Here is a 23,148-nt window from a genome sequence, read left to right on the forward strand (position 1 = left end):
CCAGGTTTAGGATCCCTTGCTTCAGTGTACAAGAGGTTGTCCTCCCAGTAAACTCTGTGAGAGTCACTGACATTAGCCTGTTTGACAGCTTGCTGTCTTAGACCCTCTAGTGTGGGACAGGTTTGCTGTGCCACACTCAGCTCCTCCCTGGCAGGCCCCCCTTCACCCAAAAGCTCAGCAGTATCTGCTTCCAGCTCCTCTGGTGTAGGTTCTGCACAGGGTGGAAATTCTTCTTCCTCAGAAATAGAATCCACTGTAGAGGGAGGGATAGTAGGAAGTGCTTTACTTCTACTAGCCCTAGCTTTAGGGAGCACTTGGTCCATTGTTCCAGGATCCAAGCTTCCCTGTCCTTTTTGCATTTTGGCCTGAGCCCTGGTTAAAGCAAAAATATGCCCTGGGATGCCCAGCATTGCTGCATGGGCCTCCAACTCCACATCTGACCAAGCTGATGTCTCCAAATCATTTCCTAGAAGACAGTCTACAGGTAAATCTGTGGCTACCACAACTTTCTTTGGACCAGTAACCCCCCCCCCCAGTTGAGATTTACAACAGCCATGGGGTGGCTAAGTGTGTTGTTGTGAGCATCGGTTACTTGGTACTGGTGACCAAGTAGGTGTTGTTCAGGGTGGACCAGTTTCTCTATGACCATAGTCACACTGGCACCAGTGTCCCTGTAGGCCTGAACCTCAACACCATTTATTAGGGGTAGCTGCTTGTACTTATCCATATTAAGGGGACAAGCAACTAAGGTGGCTAAATCAATAGCCCCCTCAGAGACTAACACAGCCTCTGTGGTCTCCCTAACAAGACCAACCCCAACTAAGTTACCAATAGTGAGCCCAGCTACTCCCTTGGATTGGCTACTAGTAGGTTTCCTCCCACCACCACTGCTATTAGTAGGGACACTAGGTGTAGCAGTAGGGGTTGTAGTGGTAGGAGGCTTGGTGCTTTTCTTTGGACAACTGGGATCTGTTGTCCAATGGCCTTTTATTTTACATAAATAGCACCATGGTTTCTTTTCCTTGTTTTGATTAGAAGAGGATTTGGGCCCACCACCCCCACCAGAGTGTTTTTGTGGGCCTGATGAAGACTCATTTTTAGATTTGTCCCCACCCTTGTCAGAAGACTTACCATCCTTCTTCTTGTTGCCATCTTTGTCACCCCCTGTATGAACTTTTCTGTTCACCCTTGTTCTGACCCATTTGTCTGCCTTCTTTCCCAATTCTTGGGGAGAGGTCAGATCAGAGTCCACCAAGTACTGGTGCAACAAATCAGACACACAATTATTAAGAATATGCTCTCTCAGGATCAAGTTATACGGGCTGTCATAATCAGTAACTTTACTGCCATGTAACCACCCCTCCAAGGCCTTCACTGAATGGTCAATGAAATCAACCCAGTCTTGTGAAGACTCCTTTTTGGTCTCTCTGAACTTTATCCTGTATTGTTCAGTGGTTAAGCCATAACCATCCAGGAGTGCATTCTTAAGAACTTTGTAATCATTGGCTTCACTTTCTTTCACAGTAAGGAGCCTATCCCTACCTTTTCCACTAAATGATAGCCATAGGATAGCAGCCCACTGCCTTTGAGGGACATCCTGTACAGCACAGGCCCTCTCAAGTGCACAAACCACTTGTTAATGTCATCCCCCTCCTTATAAGGGGGAACTATCTTGTGCAGATTCCTGGTATCATGCTCTTTTGCAGGATGACTATGGGGAATACTGCTGCTGCCACCATGGGTTTCTAAACCCAGTTTCTGTCTCTCCTTCTCTACTTCTAAGGTCTGTCTATCCAAATCCAGCTGTTGCTTCTTGAGCTTCAGTCTGGTTTGTTCCACTCTCAATCTATTGAGCTCCCTTTCTAACAATCTGTCATCAGGGTGGGTGGGAGGGACATTCCTAGACACAGAAGTATGATGAGAATGAACAGAAGGAGACCTGTCCCTTACAGAGGGCACCCTAACAGGTTGGCTAACAGTGTAATGTGAGAGCACACCATCTGTATGATGTGACTCAACCTCTGTACCAACTATGCTAGACTGTCTAGTAATGGGCAGGCTAGGAAGTTTCTTTCCTGAATCTTTTCCTAGGGGAGTCCCTGGATCAGATTGGGAACCATTAGCTACTTTTTCAACAGATGGGGCCCTTCTGGCCTTATCTTTGTTCTCTAAGCATGTTAAGTAACAATTCCAAGGAAGGATTCTTCCCTACACTCAAACCTCTCTCTATGCAGAGACTCCTTGCTCCTTTCCAGCTAAGGTGATCATATGCAAGTTTGGACAGATCAACATTTTGGCCTGTGCCAGACATTTTTAGAGAGAGTTAAAGTGATAGAAAAAGAGAAAAAAGTTTGTCAGAGCTTTTAGAAAGTCAGAGAAAAAAACTTGTAAAACTTTTTAGAACTTTTTTAAAGTTTAGAAGTACTTTTCAGCACTTAGAAAAGAGTGAAAAGAGGAAATGCAAAACTTTTTAGCTATGTGTACACACACTGAACTTGTTTTGTATATTTTTCTCTTATGAAAAGTACAATGACAAGAGTGGTAAGTAGTCTCAAAGCACTTATCCCACCGCTGCACAACCAATGTAGGAGGCTGGACTGGCTTGTAGTGAGTACCAAGGGGTACTTGCACCTTGCACCAGGCTCAGTTATCCCTTATTAGTGTATAGGGTGTCTAGCAGCATAGGCTGATAGATAATGGTAGCTTAGCAGAGCAGCTTAGGCTGAACTAGGAGACGAGTGAACCTCCTACAGTACCACTTAGTGTCATATGCACAATATCATAAGAAAACACAATACACAGTTATACTAAAAATAAAGGTACTTTATTTTTATGACAATATGCCAAAGTATCTCAGAGTGTACCCGCAGTATGAGGATAGCAAATATACACAAGATATATGTACACAATACCAAAAATATGCAGTATAGTCTTAGAAAACAGTGCAAACAATGTATAGATACAATAGGATGCAATGGGGACACATAGGGATAGGGGCAACACAAACCATATACTCCAAAAGTGGAATGCGAACCACGAATGGACCCCAAACCTATGTGACCTTGTAGAGGGTCGCTGGGACTATTGGAAAATAGTAAGGGTTAGAAAAATAGCCCACCCCAAGACCCTGAAAAGTGAGTGCAAAGTGCACTAAAGTTCCCCAAAGGACATAGAAGTCGTGATAGGGGAATTCTGCAGGAAAGACACAAACCAGCAATGCAACAACGATGGATTTCCAGGCGAGGGTACCTGTGGAACAAGGGGACCAAGTCCAAAAGTCACAAGCAAGTCGGAGATGGGCAGATGCCCAGGAAATGCCAGCTGTGGGTGCAAAGAAGCTGCTACTGGACAGTAGAAGCTTAGGTTTCTGCAGGAACGACAAGGGCTAGAGACTTCCCCTTTGGAGGACGGATCCCACACGCTGTGGAGAGTCGTGCAGAAGTGTTTTCTTGCCGAAAGACCACCAACAAGCCTTGCTAGCTGCAAATCATGCGGTAAGCATTTTTGGATGCTGCTGTGGCCCAGGAGGGACCAGGATGTCGCAAATTGCATCAGGAGAGAGAGGGGACGTCGAGCAAGACAAGAAGCCCTCTCAGCAGCAGGTAGCACCCGGAGAAGTGCCAGAAACAGGCACTACGAGGATGCGTGAAACAGTGCTCACCCGAAGTTGCACAAAGGAGTCCCACGTCGCCGGAGACCAACTTAGAAAGTCGTGCAATGCAGGTTAGAGTGCTGTGGACCCAGGCTTGGCTGTGCACAAAGGATTTCCGCCAGAAGTGCACAGGGGCCGGAGTAGCTGCAAAAGTCGTAGTTCCCAGCAATGCAGTCTGGCGTGGGGAGGCAAGGACTTACCTCCACCAAACTTGGACTGAAGAGTCACTGGACTGTGGGAGTCACTTGGACAGAGTTGCTGAGCTCAAGGGACCTCACTCGTCGTGCTGAGAGGAGACCCAGAGGACCAGTGATGCAGTTCTTTGGTGCCTGCGGTTGCATGGGGCAGATTCCGTCGACCCACGGGAGATTTCTTCGGAGCTTCTAGTGCAGAGAGGAGGAAGACTACCCCCACAGCATGCACCACCAGGAAAACAGTTGAGAAGGCGGCAGGATCAGCGTTACAAAGTCGCATTAGTCGTCTTTGCTACTTTGTTGCAGTTTTGCAGGCTTCCAGCGCGGTCAGCAGTCGATTCCTTGGCAGAAGGTGAAGAGAGAGATGCAGAGGAACTCTGATGAGCTCTTGCATTCGTTATCTAAGGAATTCCCAAAAGCAGAGACCCTAAATAGCCAGAAAAGGAGGTTTGGCTACCTAGGAGAGAGGATAGGCTAGCAACACCTGAAGGAGCCAATCAGAAGGAGTCTCTGACGTCACCTGGTGGCACTGGCCACTCAGAGCAGTCCAGTGTGCCAGCAACACCTCTGTTTCCAAGATGGCAGAGGTCTGGAGCACACTGGAGGAGCTCTGGACACCTCCCAGGGGAGGTGCAGGACAGGGGAGTGGTCACTCCCCTTTCCTTTGTCCAGTTTCGCGCCAGAGCAGGGCTAAGGGGTCCCCTGAACCGGTGTAGATTGGCTTATGCAGAATTGGGCACATCTGTGCCCATGAAAGCATTTTCAGAGGCTGGGGGAGGCTACTCCTCCCCTGCCTTCACACCATTTTCCAAAGGGAGAGGGTGTAACACCCTCTCTCAGAGGAAGTCCTTTGTTCTGCCATCCTGGGACAAGCCTGGCTTGACCCCAGGAGGGCAGAAACCTGTCTGAGGGGTTGGCAGCAGCAGCAGCTGCAGTGAAACCCCAGGAAAGGCAGTTTGGCAGTACCAGGGTCTGTGCTACAGACCACTGGGATCATGGGATTGTGCCAACTATGCCAGGATGGCATAGAGGGGGCAATTCCATGATCATAGACATGTTACATGGCCATATTCGGAGTTACCATTGTGAAGCTACATATAGGTAGTGACCTATATGTAGTGCACCCGTGTAATGGTGTCCCCGCACTCACAAAGTCCGGGGAATTGGCCCTGAACAATGTGGGGGCACCTTGGCTAGTGCCAGGGTGCCCTCACACTAAGTAACTTTGCACCTAACCTTTATCAGGTAAAGGTTAGACATATAGGTGACTTATAAGTTACTTAAGTGCAGTGTAAAATGGCTGTGAAATAACGTGGACGTTATTTCACTCAGGCTGCAGTGGCAGGCCTGTGTAAGAATTGTCAAAGCTCCCTATGGGTGGCAAAAGAAATGCTGCAGCCCATAGGGATCTCCTGGAACCCCAATACCCTGGGTACCTCAGTACCATATACTAGGGAATTATAAGGGTGTTCCAGTAAGCCAATGTAAATTGGTAAAATTGGTCACTAGCCTGTTAGTGACAATTTGAAAGAAATGAGAGAGCATAACCACTGAGGTTCTGATTAGCAGAGCCTCAGTGAGACAGTTAGTCACTAAACAGGTAACACATTCAGGCGCACTTATGAGCACTGGGGCCCTGGGTGACAGGGTCCCAGTGACACATACAACTAAAACAACATATATACAGTGAAAAATGGGGGTAACATGCCAGGCAAGATGGTACTTTCCTACAGCACTTCTGTTGAGAAATTAGCTGATGGTTCCCAATCTGACCCTGGGGCACCCCTAGCAAAAGATTTGGAAAGGAACCTTCCCAACCTGCCCATTAGCAGGCCAACTAGCATTGCTGGTACCAATGTGAGTTCTCATCACAGTAGGAGTGTTACTTCTGTTAGCCAGGTTGTTAGAGTGCCATCTGTTAGGGACAGATCTCCCTCTGTTCATTCTCACCATACTTCTGTGTCAAGGCATGCCCCACCCACCCACCCTGATGACAGAGTGTTAGAAAGGGAGCTCAATAGACTGAGAGTGGAAGAATCCAGGCTGAAGCTCAAGAAGCAACAGCTGGATTTAGATATGCAAGCCTTTGATTTAGAAAAAGAAAGACAGAGGTTGGGGTTAGGACCCCATGGTGGCAGCAGCAGTATTACAGATAGTAATCCTGTAAAAGAGCATGATTCTAGGAATCTGCACAAGATAGTTCCCCCTTACAAGGAGGGGGATGACATTAACAAGTGGTTTGCTGCACTTGAGAGGGGCTGTGTTGTACAGGGGGTCCCTCAAAGGCAGTGTGCTGCTATCCTATGGCTATCTTTCAGTGGAAAGGGTAGGGATAGGCTCCTTACTGTTAAGGAAAGTGATGCCAATGATTTTACAGTTCTTAAAAATGCACTCCTAGATGGTTATGGCTTAACCACTGAACAGTACAGGATCAAGTTCAGAGAAACCAAAAAGGAGTCTTCACAAGACTGGGTAGACTTTGTTGACCATTCAGTGAAGGCCTTGGAGGGGTGGTTACATGGCAGTAAAGCTTCTGACTATGAAAGCCTGTATAACTTAATCCTGAGAGAGCATATTCTTAATAATTGTGTGTCTGATTTGTTGCACCAGTACCTAGTAGACTCTGATCTGATCTCTCCCCAACAATTGGGAAAGAAGGCAGACAAATGGGTCAGAACAAGGGTGAACAGAAAAGTTCATACAGGTGGTGACAAGGATGGCAAGAAGAAAGATGGTGAGAAATCTCAGGATAAGCATGGGGATAAGGGTAAAACCAAAGATCCTTCTTCAAATCCTAAACACTCTTCAGGGGGTGGGGATAAAACAAATTTGTCCTCTTCTTCACAACCTACACAATTTAAAAGCCCTGGCTTTGTGTGTAAAAATAGAGGCCATAGGCCAGGGGATAAGTCCTGTACAGGTAAACCCCCTGAGCCTACTGTAGGAGGCTGGACTGTCTTTTAGTGGGTACCAAGAGGTACTTACACCTTGCACCAGGCCCAGGTATCCCTTATTAGTGTAGAGGGGTGTCTAGCAGCTTAGGCTGATAGAAAAGGTAGCTTAGCAACGCAGCTTAGGCTGAACTAGGAGACGAGTGAAGCTCCTACAATACCACTAGTGTCACTTGCACAATATCATAAGAAAACACAATATACAGATACACTAAAAATAAAGGTACTTTATTTTTATGACAATATGCCAAAGTATCTCAGTGAGTACCCTCTGTATGAGGATAGCAAATATACACAAGATATATGTACACAATACCAAAATACGCAGTAATAGCAATAGAAAACAGTGCAACCAATGTGTAGTCACAATAGAATGCAATGGGGGCACATAGGGATAGGGGCAACACAAACCATGTACTCTAGAAGTGGAATGCGAACCACGAATGGACACCAAACCTATGTGACCTTGTAGAGGGTTGCTGGGACTGTAAGGAAACAGTGAGTGTTAGAAAAATAGCCCACCCCAAGCCCCTGAAAAGTGGGTGCAAAGTGCACCTAAGTTCCCCAAAGAGCACAGAAGTAGTGATAGGGGAATTCTGCAAGGAAGACCAACACCAGCAATGCAACAACGATGGATTTCCTGACGAGAGTACCTGTGGAACAAGGGGACCAAGTCCAAAAGTCACGATCAAGTAGGGAGTGGGCAGATGCCCAGGAAATGCCAGCTGTGGGTGCAAAGAAGCTGCCACCGGATGGTAGAAGCTGTGGATTCTGCAAGAACAACAAGGGCTAGAAACTTCCCCTTTGGACGATAGATGTCCCACGTTGTGAAGAGTCGTGCAAAGGTGTTTCCGTGCAGAAAGACCGCAAACAAGCCTTGCTAGCTGCAAGGGTCGCGGTTAGGGTTTTTGGATGCTGCTGTGGCCCAGGAGGGACCAGGATGTCGCCAATTGTGTGAGGAGACAGAGGGGGGGGGTCCAGCAAGACAAAGAGCCCACTCAGAAGCAAGCAGCACCCAGAGAAGTGTCGGAACAGGCACTACAAAGTGGAGTGAACTGGAGCTCATCCGAAGTTGCACAAGAGGGTCCCACGAAGCCGGAGGATAACTCAGGAGGTCGTGCAATGCAGGTTAGAGTGCCGGGGACCCAGGCTTGGCTGTGCACAAAGGAAATCCTGGAAGAGTGCACAGGAGCCGGAGTAGCTGCAAAGCACGCGGTTCCCAGCAATGCAGTCTAGCGTGGGGAGGCAAGGACTTACCTCCACCAAACTTGGACTGAAGAGTCACTGGACTGTGGGAGTCACTTGGACAGAGTTGCTGAGTTCAAGGGACCTCACTCGTCGTGCTGAGAGGAGACCCAGAGGACCGGTGATGCAGTTCTTTGGTGCCTGCGGTTGCAGGGGGAAGATTCCGTCGACCCACGGGAGATTTCTTCGGAGCTTCTAGTGCAGAGAGGAGGAAGACTACCCCCACAGCATGCACCACCAGGAAAACAGTCGAGAAGGCGGCAGGATCAGCGTTACAAAGTCGCATTAGTCGTCTTTGCCACTTTGTTGCAGTTTTGCAGGCTTCCAGCGCGGTCAGCAGTCGATTCCTTGGCAGAAGGTGAAGAGAGAGATGCAGAGGAACTCTGATGAGCTCTTGCATTCGTTATCTAAGGAATTCCTAAAAGCAGAGACCCTAAATAGCCAGAAAAGGAGGTTTGGCTACCTAGGAGAGAGGATAGGCTAGCAACACCTGGAGAAGCCTATCAGAAGGAGTCTCTGACGTCACCTGCTGGCACTGGCCACTCAGAGCAGTCCAGCGTGCCAGCAGCACCTCTGTTTCCAAGATGGCAGAGGTCTGGAGCACACTGGAGCAGCTCTGGGCACCTCCCAGGGGAGATGCAGGTCAGGGGAGTGGTCACTCCCCTTTCCTTTGTCCAGTTTCGCATCAGAGCAGGGCTGGGGGATCCCTGAACCGGTGTAGACTGGCTTATGCAGAAATGGGCACCATCTGTGCCCATGAAAGCATTTCCAGAGGCTGGGGGAGGCTACTCCTCCCAAGCCCTAACACCTTTTTCCAAAGGGAGAGGGTGTAACACCCTCTCTCTGAGGAAGTCCTTTGTTCTGCCTTCCAGGGCCAAGCCTGGCTGGACCCCAGGAGGGCAGAAACCTGTCTGAGGGGTTGGCAGCAGCAGCAGCTGCAGTGAAACCCCGGGAAAGGCAGTTTGGCAGTACCCGGGTCTGTGCTAGAGACAGGGGAATCATGGGATTGTGCCACCAATGCCAGGATGGTATTGAGGGGGCAATTCCATGATCATAGACATGCTACATGGCCATATTCGGAGTTACCATTGTGAAGCTATACATAGGTAGTGACCTATGAATAGTGGACGCGTGTAATGGTGTCCCCGCACTCACAAAGTCCGGGGAATTTGCCCTGAACAATGTGGGGGCACCTTGGCTAGTGCCAGGGTGCCCACACACTAAGTAACTTAGCACCCAACCTTTACGGGTGACTTATAAGTTACTTAAGTGCAGTGGTAAATGGCTGTGAAATAAAGTGGATGTTATTTCACTCAGGCTGCACTGGCAGGCCTGTGCAAGAATTGTCAGATCTCCCTATGGGTGGCACAAGAAATGCTGCAGCCCATAGGGATCTCCTGGAACCCCAATACCCTGGGTACCTCAGTACCATATACTAGGGAATTATAAGGGTGTTCCAGTATGCCAATGTAAATTGGTGAAATTGGTCACTAGCCTGTTAGTAACAATTTGGAAAGAAATGAGAGAGCATAACCACTGAGGTTCTGGATAGCAGAGCCTCAGTGAGACAGTTAGTCATCACATAGGTAACACATATAGGGCACACTTATGAGCACTGGGGCCCTGGCTGGCAGGGTCCCAGTGACACATACAACTGAAACAAAATATATATACAGTGAAATATGGGGGTAACATGGCAGGCAAGATGGTACTTTCCTACACCTACCACCACTAATACATCAAGCTCTAGTGCCCCTAGCAGTAGTGGTACTAGTGGTGGGACTGCTGGCAACAGTCAAGTTAAGGGTGTAGTTGGGTTCACTTATGGGTCCATCATAGAAACTGGGGTAGTCAGTCCCAAGACAGTTTCTGTCACACCTGGTGGCATTGCTCTTGCCACACTGACTGATTGTCCCCTTACAATGGATAAGTACAGGCAGACAGTTTTAATAAATGGTGTTGAGGCCCAGGCCTACAGGGACACAGGTGCCAGTATCACTTTGGTGACTGAAAACCTAGTGGCTCCTGAACAACACATCATTGGACAACAGTATAAGATTATTGATGTCCATAATTCCACTAAGTTTCTTCCCTTAGCTATAGTTCAGCTTAGTTACGGTGGAGTTACTGGTCCTAAGCAGGTGGTAGTATCACCTAGCTTACCTGTAGACTGTCTCTTAGGTAATGACCTAGAGGCCTCAGGTTGGGCTGATGTAGTGTTGTATACCCATGCAGCCATGCTGGGTATCCTTGAGGAACCGTTCCCTCTCATTTCTACTGAAATGAAAAAGCAAAGGAGAGAAGGCCTGAAAACTCAGGACCCCTCTCCAACAACAGGTAAAAAGGGTATCACTGTATCCCCTAACCACCCTGCCATTCAGGATACCATTCCTGTGGTGGGAGAAACCTCTCCTGGGGTGGCACCTGTTCCAAGGGAATCATCAGCTGGCAAAGCTGTACTCCCTGAGGTGGAAGTACCTCTCTGTGGGATAAATAACATTGGTGAGAAAAAGAGCACCATTTTAGTTAACATGGAGCATCCCTCCAACCCTCCCAGAGAAACTTTAGTGCAGAAACTCTGCACTGCCTCACAACACTTAGGACAGCATCCATGCCCTAGTGTGGAGCTCATAGGACAGCACCCCTGCCCTGCTCCAACTCAAGAGAAACAGCATCCCTGTTCTCTCTTCCAGCCATATGGACAAAATGTTTGCCCAGCTATGGATTTACTGAGACAGCATCCCTGTCTGGCATTTTCATCAATACAAATAGGTTCAGTGGACAATTCCCACTGCACTTAACTAAAACCTACTGATAGAAACTCTGAAAATATATCTTCACATTGTTGCATAGCTAAAAAACTTCAAACAGGGTGGTTTACGATCCCCACACGGAAGTAACCATGTAGTGGATGATAAAGGGAGTAACCAGTCTATTGCAGAGCTACTCTCTACTTATCACCAATTAGACAATAAATTCTCAACTGGCCAAGGTTAGCCTTATTGTCCTTAGTTTGGGGGGGGGGGGTTGTGTGAGAAAATAGCCTCTTTCTAGCCTTGTTACCCCCACTTTTGGCCTGTTTGTGAGTGTATGTCAGGGTGTTTTCACTGTCTCACTGGGATCCTGCTAACCAGGGCCCAGTGCTCATAGTGAAAACCCTATGTTTTCAGTATGTTTGTTATGTGTCACTGGGACCCTGCTAGTCAGGACCCCAGTGCTCATAAGTTTGTAACCTATATGTATGTGTTCCCTGTGTGATGCCTAACTGTCTCACTGAGGCTCTGCTAACCAGAACCTCAGTGGTTATGCTCTCTCTGTACAAATTGTCACTAACAGGCTAGTGACCAATTTCACCAATTCATATTGGCATACTGGAACACCCTTATAATTCCCTAGTATATGGTACTGAGGTACCCAGGGTATTGGGGTTCCAGGAGATCCCTATGGGCTGCAGCATTTCTTTTGCTACACATAGGGAGCTCTGACAATTATTACACAGGCCTGCCATTGCAGCCTGAGTGAAATACGTCCACGTTATTTCACAGCCATTTACCACTGCACCTAAGTAACTTATACGTCACCTATATGTCTAACCTTTACCTGGTAAAGGTTGGGTGCTAAGTTACTTAGTGTGTGGGCACCCTGGCACTAGCCAAGGTGCCCCCACATTGTTCAGGGCAAATTCCCCGGACTTTGTGACTGCGGGGACACCATTACACGCGTGCACTATACATATATCACGACATATGTATAGCGTCACAATGGTAACTCCAAACATGGCCATGTAACATGTCTAAGATCATGGAATTGTCACCCCAATGCCATTCTGGCATTAGGGAGACAATTCCATGATCCCCCGAGTCTCTAGCACAGACCCGGGTACTGCCAAACTACCTTTCCCGGGGTTTCACTGCAGCTGCTGCTGCCAAACCCTCAGACAGGTTTCTGCCCTCCTGGGGTCCAGCCAGGCTTGGCCCAGGAAGGCAGAACAAAGGACTTCCTCAGAGAGAGGGTGTTACACCCTCTCCCTTTGGAAAAAGGTGTCAGGGCTGGGGAGGAGTAGCCTCCCCCAGCCTCTGGAAATGCTTTGATGGGCACAAAGGGTGCCCATCTCTGCATAAGCCAGTCTACACCGGTTCAGGGATCCCCCAGCCCTGCTCTGGCGCGAAACTGGACAAAGGAAAGGGGAGTGACCACTCCCCTGACCTGCACCTCCCCTGGGAGGTGCCCAGAGCTCCTCCTGTGTGCTCCAGACCTCTGCCATCTTGGAAACAGAGGTGCTGCTGGCACACTGGACTGCTCTGAGTGGCCTGTGCCAGCAGGTGACGTCAGAGACTCCTTCTGATAGGCTCTTACCTGTGTTGCTAGCCTATCCTCTCTCCTAAGTAGCCAAACCTCCTTTTCTGGCTATTTAGGGTCTCTGCTTTGGGGAATTCTTTAGATAACAAATGCAAGAGCTCATCAGAGTTCCTCTGCATCTCTCTCTTCACCTTCTGCTAAGGAATCGACTGCTGACCGTGCTGGAAGCCTGCAAAACTGCAACAAAGTAGCAAAGACGACTACTGCGACCTTGTAACGCTGATCCTGCTGCCTTCTCGACTGTTTTCCTGGTGGTGCATGCTGTGGGGGTAGTCTGCCTCCTCTCTGCACTAGAAGCTCCGAAGAACTCTCCAGTGGGTCAATGGAATCTTCCCCCTGCAACTGCAGGCACCAAAAGACTGCATCACCGGTCCTCTGGATCTCCTCTCAGCACGACAAGCGAGGTCCCTTGAACTCCGAAACTCTGTGTCCTAGTGACTCCCACGGTCCAGTGACTCTTCAGTTCAAGTTTAGTGGAGGTAAGTCCTTGTCTCCCCACGCTAGACTGCATTGCTGGGAACCGTGTGTTTTGCAGCTGCTCCGGCTCCTGTGCACTCTTCCAGGATTTCCTTTGTGCACAGCCAAGCCTGGGTCCCCGGCACTCTAACCTGCAGTGCACGACCTCCTGAGTTGTCCTCCGGCGTCGTGGGACCCTCTTTTGTGACTTCGGGTGAGCTCCAGTTCACTCCACTTTGTAGTGTTTTTCCCGGCACTTCTCCGGGTCCTGCTTGCTTCTGAGTGGGCTCTTTGTCTTGCTGGACCCCCCCTCTGTCTCCTCACATAATTGGTGACATCCTGGTCCCCCCTGGGCCACAGCAGCATCCAAAAACCCTAACCGCGACCCTTGCAGCTAGCAAGGCTTGTTTGCGGTCTTTCTGCACGGAAACACCTCTGCACAACTCTTCACGACGTGGGACATCTATCCTCCAAAGGGGAAGTTTCTAGCCCTTGTCGTTCTTGCAGAATCCACAGCTTCTACCATCCGGTGGCAGCTTCTTTGCACCCACAGCTGGCATTTCCTGGGCATCTGCCCACTCCCGACTTGATCGTGACTTTTTTACTTGGTCCCCTTGTTCCACAGGTACTCTCATCAGGAAATCCATCGTTGTTGCATTGCTGGTGTTGGTCTTCCTAGCAGAATTCCCCTATCACTACTTCTGTGCTCTTTGGGGAACTTAGGTGCACTTTGCACCCACTTTTCAGGGTCTTGGGGTGGGCTATTTTTCTAACCTTCACTGTTTTATTACAGTCCCAGCGACCCTCTACAAGGTCACATAGGTTTGGGGTCCATTCGTGGTTCGCATTCCACTTCTAGAGTATATGGTTTGTGTTGCCCCTATCCCTATGTGCCCCCATTGCATTCTATTGTGACTATACATTGTTTGCACTGTTTTCTATTGCTATTACTGCATATTTTGGTATTGTGTACATATATCTTGTGTATATTTGCTATCCTCATACTGAGGGTACTCACTGAGATACTTTGGCATATTGTCATATTATATCTGTGTATTGTGTTTTCTTATGATATTGTGCAAGTAACACTAGTGGTACTGTAGGAGCTTCACTCATCTCCTAGTTCAGCCTAAACTGCTCTGCTAAGCTACCTTTTCTACCAGCCTAAACTGCTCTGCTAAGCTACCTTTTCTATCAGCCTAAGCTGCTAGACACCCCTCTACACTAATAAGGGATACCTGGGCCTGGTGCAAAGTGTAAGTACCCCTTGGTACCCACTACAAGCCAGTCCAGCCTCCTACACCCTGATGCAGTTTTCTGTGGCAATGTGGCATGCAACAGGTGTTGCTGTGAATGTTCCATTACTTTTGAAGCTGCCCCATATTTACGAGGAATCGTAAATCTGAGGCAGCGCCAAAAACTAATGCCACCCCAGGTGTGGCATTAGGATGGCACAACAAGGAGAAATACTTGTATTTCTCCTAATTTTTGCTTTTTCTATGTGTGCTGCATTCTGCAGCACACATAGAAAGAGCAAAACGCCATGAATGATTGTTTATGTGCAGGAAGGTGTCCCCTCCTGCATATAAACAATCATTCAATAATGACAATTTGCTACTTCTATGTGTGTTGCATTCTGCAGCATACATAGAAGTGTCAAATCACCATTGTAGATTGTTTATGTGCAGGAAGGGACAACTTCCTGCACATAAACAATAATTCCTTTCACCTCCGACACCCTTGCGCTATGGTGCAAGGATGTCTGCATTGGCAGCTACATTTAGCACCAGTGTAGGGGAAACACAGGGGTGCGGCATCCCTGCATTTCAGAACTGATGCAGCGCCACTCTGCACCAGTTCCTTGAAAATATGGCCCTTAGTTCCTTTGGTGCTCTCAATCTTTTGCCTCGGATTAAATCTAACACCTGCTCAACTCCCTGATTATGAATGGTCATTCAGCCTCGATTCTAAGTGTGCCTCGATTCATTCAGCCTAGGTTGAACACACATGCCTCTCTTCAAGTCACCTTTTAATTGCTACGGCACAGCGCCCGATCCTTCAAGTATGCGGTGGAGTTATAAATAGAAGATCCTATATTTTCTTAGGGTCCGAAATTGAGTGTACACACTGCATGGTCTTTTCCAAGATGCTACTACCATTTTGAAACCCTAACAAAGGTTTTCCCTGGATACATTATTAACACCTTCTTACCTTTTACAGTGATGGAAGAGCAGCAGCGTACTGAACTGTGAACGGCAGTGTTAGAGCCAACCATGGAGATATGGAAAAGAGCTTCTGCGGTGAACTCTCTGCTGGCATGCGTCCTCAAATTATTGGTTGCTTTGGTTTTCTTGGAATCCCAACTCCCGTCATTTAGCTGTATTTTGGTTTAAAGCTATAAGCATAAGAGTTAAGCAAGCATGATGATCCGCCACAAAGTAAACAAATGGTTTGCTAATACCACTACAAATTTCATAGCCGACCTCAAAGAGTAAGTGTAGCACACAGTGTTCAGACAGCATCATCAATTATTGATTGCTTTTCGGTCTGTTAAAGAACTAACACGTTGCTCTACTTTCAATAGCCCATCGTTCTATAGACAAATATGGTGGTAGGATTGGTTTCTCACTGTGCTTTCACTGTTCCTTTGCAATTTTATAAATCGCTTCAATTATTAGTGTGTAAATGTTGAATAACAGCATCATTTTGTTGCTCAAATAAAATGAAAATAAATAGAACGCTTTTCATGCACATGACCTCTTGCTTTGGCCCAATCAATATTGGTTTCAAATTCAATAAAGCACATGCATGATGTTGTGACCATGAATATTTTTTTCATAATTAATGTAAATCAAAGCTAAATCTGTGGAAATGAACTTTTCACCCTTCTTTCCTTCTCACGAGTTAACCACCCTCTGAGTATTACTTATGAAGTTATAATTGGAATTGGAAAACACCCTGTTCGACTTAATTGTTGTCTTCGCCCGATAAGAAGGTATTCAAAGCAAACATTAAGTGCAATCAGTGAGCTAATATTACTCGGGTATCACAAACAGCAGCCACAAAATCCCCAATCAAGAAAATTAAGCTTACCACAGCAAAAAAAGATCTTCAATAAACACCTCTTAAAATAACTTATATTTTAATTATTGCATTAAAAAAAAAAAAATCTCGTTTGACAAAAATATATTGGTATTCCTTGGTGTGACAGGTGCGTTGACAACTGCTTCGCTAGCGGAGGCCCTTCCTGAGTGGCAGCTATTTACCAGGCTCCCAGGTATATTGTGAATTTCTAGTGCCATTTACAAGGCTGCAGGTTAAATAGCAGAAATTATGCACTATTTGACTGGCGGCCCTCTAAGTAGGAAACAAATATCGTTATTTACCCGCCCACCAGCTAAATTGCCGAGATTATTTGATCGGTGACCATGGAAACAGCAAAGAAACTTCACTGTTGACCCTGCCGCCAGTTAGATAGCTGCGATTATGTTCTTTATGTACCCTGCCCATGCAAATAGCAAAGAAACATCACTATTTACCCGACAAACATCTAAATATTAGAGATCGTGTACTATTTGGGCTGCTTACAAGACACTATTGATCATGTACTATTGTGAGAAAGTAGTCTCTTTCTAGCCTTGTTACCCCCACTTTTGGCCTGTTTGTGAGTATATGTCAGGGTGTTTTCACTGTCTCACTGGGATCCTGCTAGCCAGGGCCCAGTGTTCATAGTGAAAACCCTATGTTGTAAGTGTGGTTGTTATGTGCCACTGGGATCCTACTAGCCAGGACCCCAGTGCTCATAAGTTTGTGGCCTATATGTATGTGTTCCCTGTGTGATGCCTAACTGTCTCACTGAGGCTCTGCTAACCAGAACCTCAGTGGTTATGCTCTCTCTGCTTTCAAATTGTCACTAACAGGCTAGTGACCAATTTCACCAATTTACATTGGCTTACTGGAACACCCATATAATTCCCTAGTATATGGTACTGAGGTACCCAGGGTATTGGGGTTCCAGGTGATCTCTATGGGCTGCAGCATTTCTTTTGCCACCCATAGGGAGCTCTGACAATTCTTACACAGGCCTGCCACTGCAGCCTGAGTGAAATAACGTCCACGTTATTTCACAGCCATTTACCACTGCACTTAAGTAACTTATAAGTCACCTATATGTCTAACCTTCACCTGGTGAAGGTTGGGTGCTAAGTTACTTAGTGTGTGGGCACCCTGGCACTAGCCAAGGTGCCCCCACATCGTTCGGGGCAAATTCCCCGGACTTTGTGAGTGCGGGGACACCATTACACGCATGCACTATACAAAGGTCACTACCTATGTGTAGCTTCACAATGGTAACTCCGAATATGGCCATGTAACATGTCTAAGATTATGGAATTGTCACCCCAATGCCATTCTGGCATTGGGGAGTCAATTCCATGATCCCCCAGGTCTCTAGCACAGACCCCGGGTACTGCCTTTTCAGGGTTTACACTGCAGCTACTGCTGCTGTCAACCCCTCAGACAGGTTTCTGCCCCCCTGGGGTCCAGGCAGCCCTGGCCCAGGAAGGCGGAACAAAGGATTTGCTCTGAGAGAGGATGTAACACCCTCTCCCTTTGGAAATAGGTGTGAAGGCTGGGGAGGAGTAGCCTCCCCCAGCCTCTGGAAATGCTTTGATGTGCACAGATGGTGCCCATCTCTGCATAAGCCAGACTACACCGGTTTAGGGATCCCCTACCCCAGCTCTGGTGCAAAACTGGACAAAGGAAAGGGGAGTGACCACTCCCCTGACCTGCACATCCCAGAGGAGGTGCCCAGAGCTCCTCCAGTGTGCCCCAGACCTCTGCCATCTTGGAAACAGAGGTGTTGCTGGCACACTGGACTGCTCTGAGTGGCCAGTGCCAGCAGGTGACGACAGAGACTCCTTCCTAGGTAGCCAAACCTCCTTTTCTGGCTATTTAGGGTCTCTGCTTTGGGGAATTCTTCAGATACCGAATGCAAGAGCTCACCAGAGTTCCTCTGCATCTCCCTCTTCACCTTCTGCCGAAGGATCGACCGCTGACTGCTCAGGATGCCTGCAAAACCGCAACAAAGTAGCAAAGACACTGCAACCTTGTATCGCTTCATCCTGCCGGCTTTCTCGCCTGTTTCCTGGTGGTGCATGCTCTGGGGGTAGCCTGCCCCCTTCTTGCACCAGGAACTCTGAAGAAATCTCCTGTGTGTCGACAGAATCTTCCCCCTGCAACTGCAGGCAACAAAAGACTGCATCACTCTGGGTCCCCTCTGAGCACAACGAGCGTGGTCCCTGGAACTCAGCAACCCTGTCCAAGTGACTCCCACAGTCCAGTGACTCTTCAGTCCAAGTTTGGTGGAGGTAAGTCCTTGCCTCCCCACACTAGACTGCATTGCTGGGTATAGCGTGATTTGCAGCTGCTCCGGCTCATGTGCACTCTTCCAGGATTTCCTTCGTGCACAGCCAAGCCTGGGTCCCCAACACTCTAACCTGCAGTGCACAACCTTCTGAGTTGTCCTCCGGCGTCGTGGGACTCCCTTTTCTGACTTCGGGTGGACTTCGGTTCACTCCTCTTCTAAGTGCCTGATTTGGTACTTCTGCAGGTGCTGCCTGCTTCTGTGAGGGCTCCCTGACTTGGTGGGTGCCCCCTCTGTCTCCTCATTCAAGTGGCGACATCCTGGTCCCTGCTGGGCCACAGCAGCATCCAAAAACCCTAACCGCGACCCTGGCAGCTAGCAAGGCTTGTTTGCGGTCTTTCTGTATGGGAACACATCTGCAAGCTTCTTCACGACATGGGACATCCATCCTCCAAAGGGGAAGTTCCTAGTCCTCTTCGTTCTTGCAGAACACTAAGCTTCTCCCATCCTGTGGCAGCTTCTTTGCACCCTCAGCTGGCATTTCCTGGGCTCCTGCCCACTCTCGACACTGTCGCGACTCTTGGACTTGGTCCCCTCATCTTACATGTACTCAGGTCCGGAAATCCACTGTTGTTGCATTGCTGGTGTTGGTTTTCCTTGCAGAATCCCCCTATCACGACTTCTGTGCTCTCTGGGGGTTGTAGGTGCACTTTACACCTACCTTACAGGGTCTTGGGGTGGGCTATTTTTCTAACCCTCACTGTTTTCTTACAGTCCCAGCAACCCTCTACAAGCTCACATAGGTTTGGGGTCCATTCGTGGTTCACATTCCACTTTTGGAGAATATGGTTTGTGTTGCCCCTACACCTATGTTCTCCTATCAATCAATCAAAGCATTTATAGAGCGCGCTACTCACCCGAGAGGGTCTCAAGGCGCTGGGGAGGGTTACTGCTGCTCAAAAAGCAATGTCTTGAGGCGCTTCCTGAAGGTGAGATGGTCCTTGGTAGTTCTTAGGTGTGTGGGGAGGGAGTTCCATGCTTTGGCTGCCAGGTAGGTGAAGGATTTACCTCCTGCGGTGGTTCTGCGGATACGTGGGACGGTGGCGAGGCTGGCTGAGTGAAGCTGACTGGTGGGCGTGTAGAACAAGAGGCGGCTGTTGAGTGTTAGAAATGGGGTTTCTGGTTGGCTAGGGTATGCACCTCAGCCAGGCAGAACTTACGTACTCTAGTCAGGGCAAGGGAGTTACACGTCCAAGATAACCCCTGCTCACCCCCTTGGTAGCTTGGCACGAGCAGTCAGGCTTAACCCAGATGCAATGTGTCAAGCATTTGCACAACACACGCAACACATGTGACGCAATATCCCCACCACAAAGGAAACACAACACCAGATTATATGAAAATATACTGTATTGTACACAACGCAACTATCAGACAAATCATCACATATTAGTACTGTCCTGCTACCTTAGCAGTTGTCAGAACTTTACACATTAGTTACTCTGCAAATTAGCAGTAGTCACACATAACACACAGGTTACTCAGTATTCTGCAACATAAGCAGTAGTCAGGAAACACGTTATCACATTAGAACACTTGTCATAAGAATATCATAAAACGCCCATAGTAGGAACATTAGAAAAAAATATGGCAAGTTAGGAACACATATTAGCAAGTCATGCCCATAAAAGGAACATTTGCATATTGTAGGAGGCTGGACTGGCTTGTAGTGAGTACCAAGGGGTACTGGCACCTTGCACCAGGCCCAGTTATCCCTTATTAGTGTATAGGGTGTCTAGCAGCTTAGGCTGATAGATAATGGTAGCTTAGCAGAGCAGCTCAGGCTGAACTAGGAGACGTGTGAAGCTACTACAGTACCACCTAGTGTCATATCCACAATATCATAAGAAAACACAATACACAGTTATACTAAAAATAAAGGTACTTTATTTTTCTGACAATATGCCAAAGTATCTTAGAGTGTACCCTCAGTGAGAGGATAGGAAATATACACAAGATATATATACACAATAGCAAAAATATGCAGTATAGTCTTAGAAAACAGTGCAAACAATGTATAGTTACAATAGGATGCAATGGGGAAACATAGGGATAGGGGCAACACAAACCATATACTCCAAAAGTGGAATGCGAACCACGAATGGACCCCAAACCTATGTGACCTTGTAGAGGGTCGCTGGGACTATTAGAAAATAGTGAGAGTTAGAAAAATAACCCTCCCCAAGACCCTGAAAAGTGAGTGCAAAGTGCACTAAAGTTCCCCTAAGGACAAAATAGTCGTGTTAGAGGAATAATGCAGGAAAGACACAAACCAGCAATGCAACAACTGTGGATTTCCAATCTAGGGTACCTGTGGAACAAGGGGACCAAGTCCAAAAGTCACAAGCAAGTCGGAGATGGGCAGATGCCCAGGAAATGCCAGCTGCGGGTGCAAAGAAGCTTCGACTGGACAGAAGAAGCTGAGGTTTCTGCAGGAACAAAAAGGGCCAGAGACTTCCCCTTTGGTGGACGGATCCCTCTCGCCTTGGAGAGTCGTGCAGAAGTCTTTTCCCGCCGGAAGGATGCCAACAAGCCTTGCTAGACGCAAATCGTGCGTTTGGCGTTTTTGGACGCTGCTGGGGCCCAGGAGGGACCAGGAGGTCGCAAATTGGACCTGAAGAGAGAGGGGACGTCGAGCAAGACAAAGAGCTCTCACTAAAGCAGGTAGCACCCAGAGAAGTGCCAGAAACAGGCACTACAAGGATGCGTGAAACGGTGCTCACCGAAGTTGCACAAAGGAGTCCCACGTCGCCGGAGACCAACTTAGAAAGTCGTGCAATGCAGGTTAGAGTGCCGTGGACCCAGGTTTGGCTGTGCACAAAGGATTTCCGCCGGAAGTGCACAGGGGCCGGAGTAGCTGCAAAGTCGCGGTTCCCAGCAATGCAGTCTAGCGAGGTGAGGCAAGGACTTACCTCCACCAAACTTGGACTGAAAAGTCACTGGACTGTGGGAGTCACTGGGACAGAGTTGCTGGATTTGAGGGACCTCGCTCGTTGTGCTGAGAGGAGACCCAAGGGACTGGTAATGCAGCTTTTTGGTGCCTGCGGTTGCAGGGGGAAGATTCCGTCGACCCACGGGAGATTTCTTCGGAGCTTCTGGTGCAGAGAGGAGGCAGGCTACCCCCACAGCATGCACAAGCAGGAAAACAGTCGAGAAGGCGGCAGGATCAGCGTTACAGAGTTGCAGTAGTCGTCTTTGCTACTATGTTGCAGGTTTGCAGGCTTCCAGCGCGGTCAGCGGTCGATTCCTTATCAGAAGGTGAAGAGGGAGATGCAGAGGAACTCGGCTGAGCTCATGCATTCGTTATCTAAAGTTTCCCCAGAGACAGAGACCCTAAATAGCCAGAAAAGAGGGTTTGGCTACCTAGGAGAGAGGAAAGGCTACTAACACCTGAAGGAGCCTATCAGCAGGAGTCTCTGACGTCACCTGGTGGCACTGGCCACTCAGAGCAGTCCAGTGTGCCAGCAGCACCTCTGTTTCCAAGATGGCAGAGGTCTGGAGCACAGTGGAGGAGCTCTGGACACCTCCCAGGGGAGGTGCAGGTCAGGGGAGTGGTCACTCCCCTTTCCCTTGTCCAGTTTCGTGCCAGAGCAGGGGCTAAGGGGTCCCTGAACCGGTGTAGACTGGCTTATGCAGAATTGGGCACATCTGTGCCCAAGAAAGCATTTCCAGAGGCTGGGGGAGGCTACTCCTCCCCTGCCTTCACACCATTTTCCAAAGGGAGAGGGTGTCACACCCTCTCTCAGAGGAAGTTCTTTGTTCTGCCATCCTGGGCCAGGCCTGGCTGGACCCCAGGAGGGCAGATGCCTGTCTGAGGGGTTGGCAGCAGCAGCAGCTGCAGTGAAACCCCAGGAAGGGCAGTTTGGCAGTACCAGGGTCTGTGCTACAGACCACTGGGATCATGGGATTGTGCCAACTATGCCCGGATGGCATAGAGGGGGCAATTCCATGATCATAGACATGTTACATGGCCATATTCGGAGTTACCATTGTGAAGCTACATATAGGTAGTGACCTATATGTAGTGCACGCGTGTAATGGTGTCCCCGCACTCACAAAGTTCAGTGAATTGGCTCTGAACAATGTGGGGGCACCTTGGCTAGTGCCAGGGTGCCCTCACACTAAGTAACTTTGCACCTAACCTTTACCAGGTAAAGGTTAGACATATAGGTGACTTATAAGTTACTTAAGTGCAGTGTAAAATGGCTGTGAAATAACGTGGATGTTATTTCACTCAGGCTGCAGTGGCAGGCCTGTGTAAGAATTGTCAGAGCTCCCTATGGGTGGCAAAAGAAATGCTGCAGCCCATAGGGATCTCCTGGAACCCCAATACCCTGGGTACCTCAGTATCATATACTAGGGAATTATAAGGGTGTTCCAGTAAGCCAATGTAAATTGGTAAAATTGGTCACTAGCCTGTTAGTGACAATTTGTACAGAGAGAGCATAACCACTGAGGTTCTGGTTAGCAGAGCCTCAGTGAGACAGTTAGGCATCACACAGGGAACACATACATATAGGCCACAAACTTATGAGCACTGGGGTCCTGGCTAGCAGGGTCCCAGTGACACATAACAAACATACTGAAAACATAGGGTTTTCACTATGAGCACTGGGCCCTGGCTAGCAGGATCCCAGTGAGACAGTGAAAACACCCTGACATACACTCACAAACAGGCCAAAAGTGGGGGTAACAAGGCTAGAAAGAGGCTACTTTCTCACAATAACTGGACCTGGTACAGAGTGAAAGTACCCCCTGGTACCCACTACAAGTCAGGCCACCCTCCTACAAGTGGCAAAACTGTTGGGAAGCGGGCTGCCTCGTGCCAGTGACGTCCTGTGGAGGGCAGGAGCCCTTTAAATTTCA

The 23,148-nt window shown here is 48.3% G+C and overlaps 1 protein-coding gene across 1 annotated transcript in view; it reads left to right on the forward strand.

Moving 5' to 3' along the window:
* LOC138293833 (lactoperoxidase-like) overlaps positions 1-15,677 on the forward strand; it is an 814,295-nt gene extending 798,618 nt beyond the window's left edge. Inside the window, exon 11 of the mRNA XM_069233150.1 lies at positions 15,078-15,677. Coding sequence (XP_069089251.1) covers positions 15,078-15,109 — 32 coding nt within the window. The 3' untranslated portion in view covers positions 15,110-15,677. The remainder of the gene's footprint in view (positions 1-15,077) is intronic.
* The last annotated feature ends 7,471 nt before the right edge of the window (positions 15,678-23,148 follow it).

Source organism: Pleurodeles waltl, chromosome 4_2 (assembly GCF_031143425.1).
Source record: "Pleurodeles waltl isolate 20211129_DDA chromosome 4_2, aPleWal1.hap1.20221129, whole genome shotgun sequence".
In the NCBI taxonomy this organism is placed as follows: Eukaryota; Metazoa; Chordata; class Amphibia; order Caudata; family Salamandridae; genus Pleurodeles; species Pleurodeles waltl.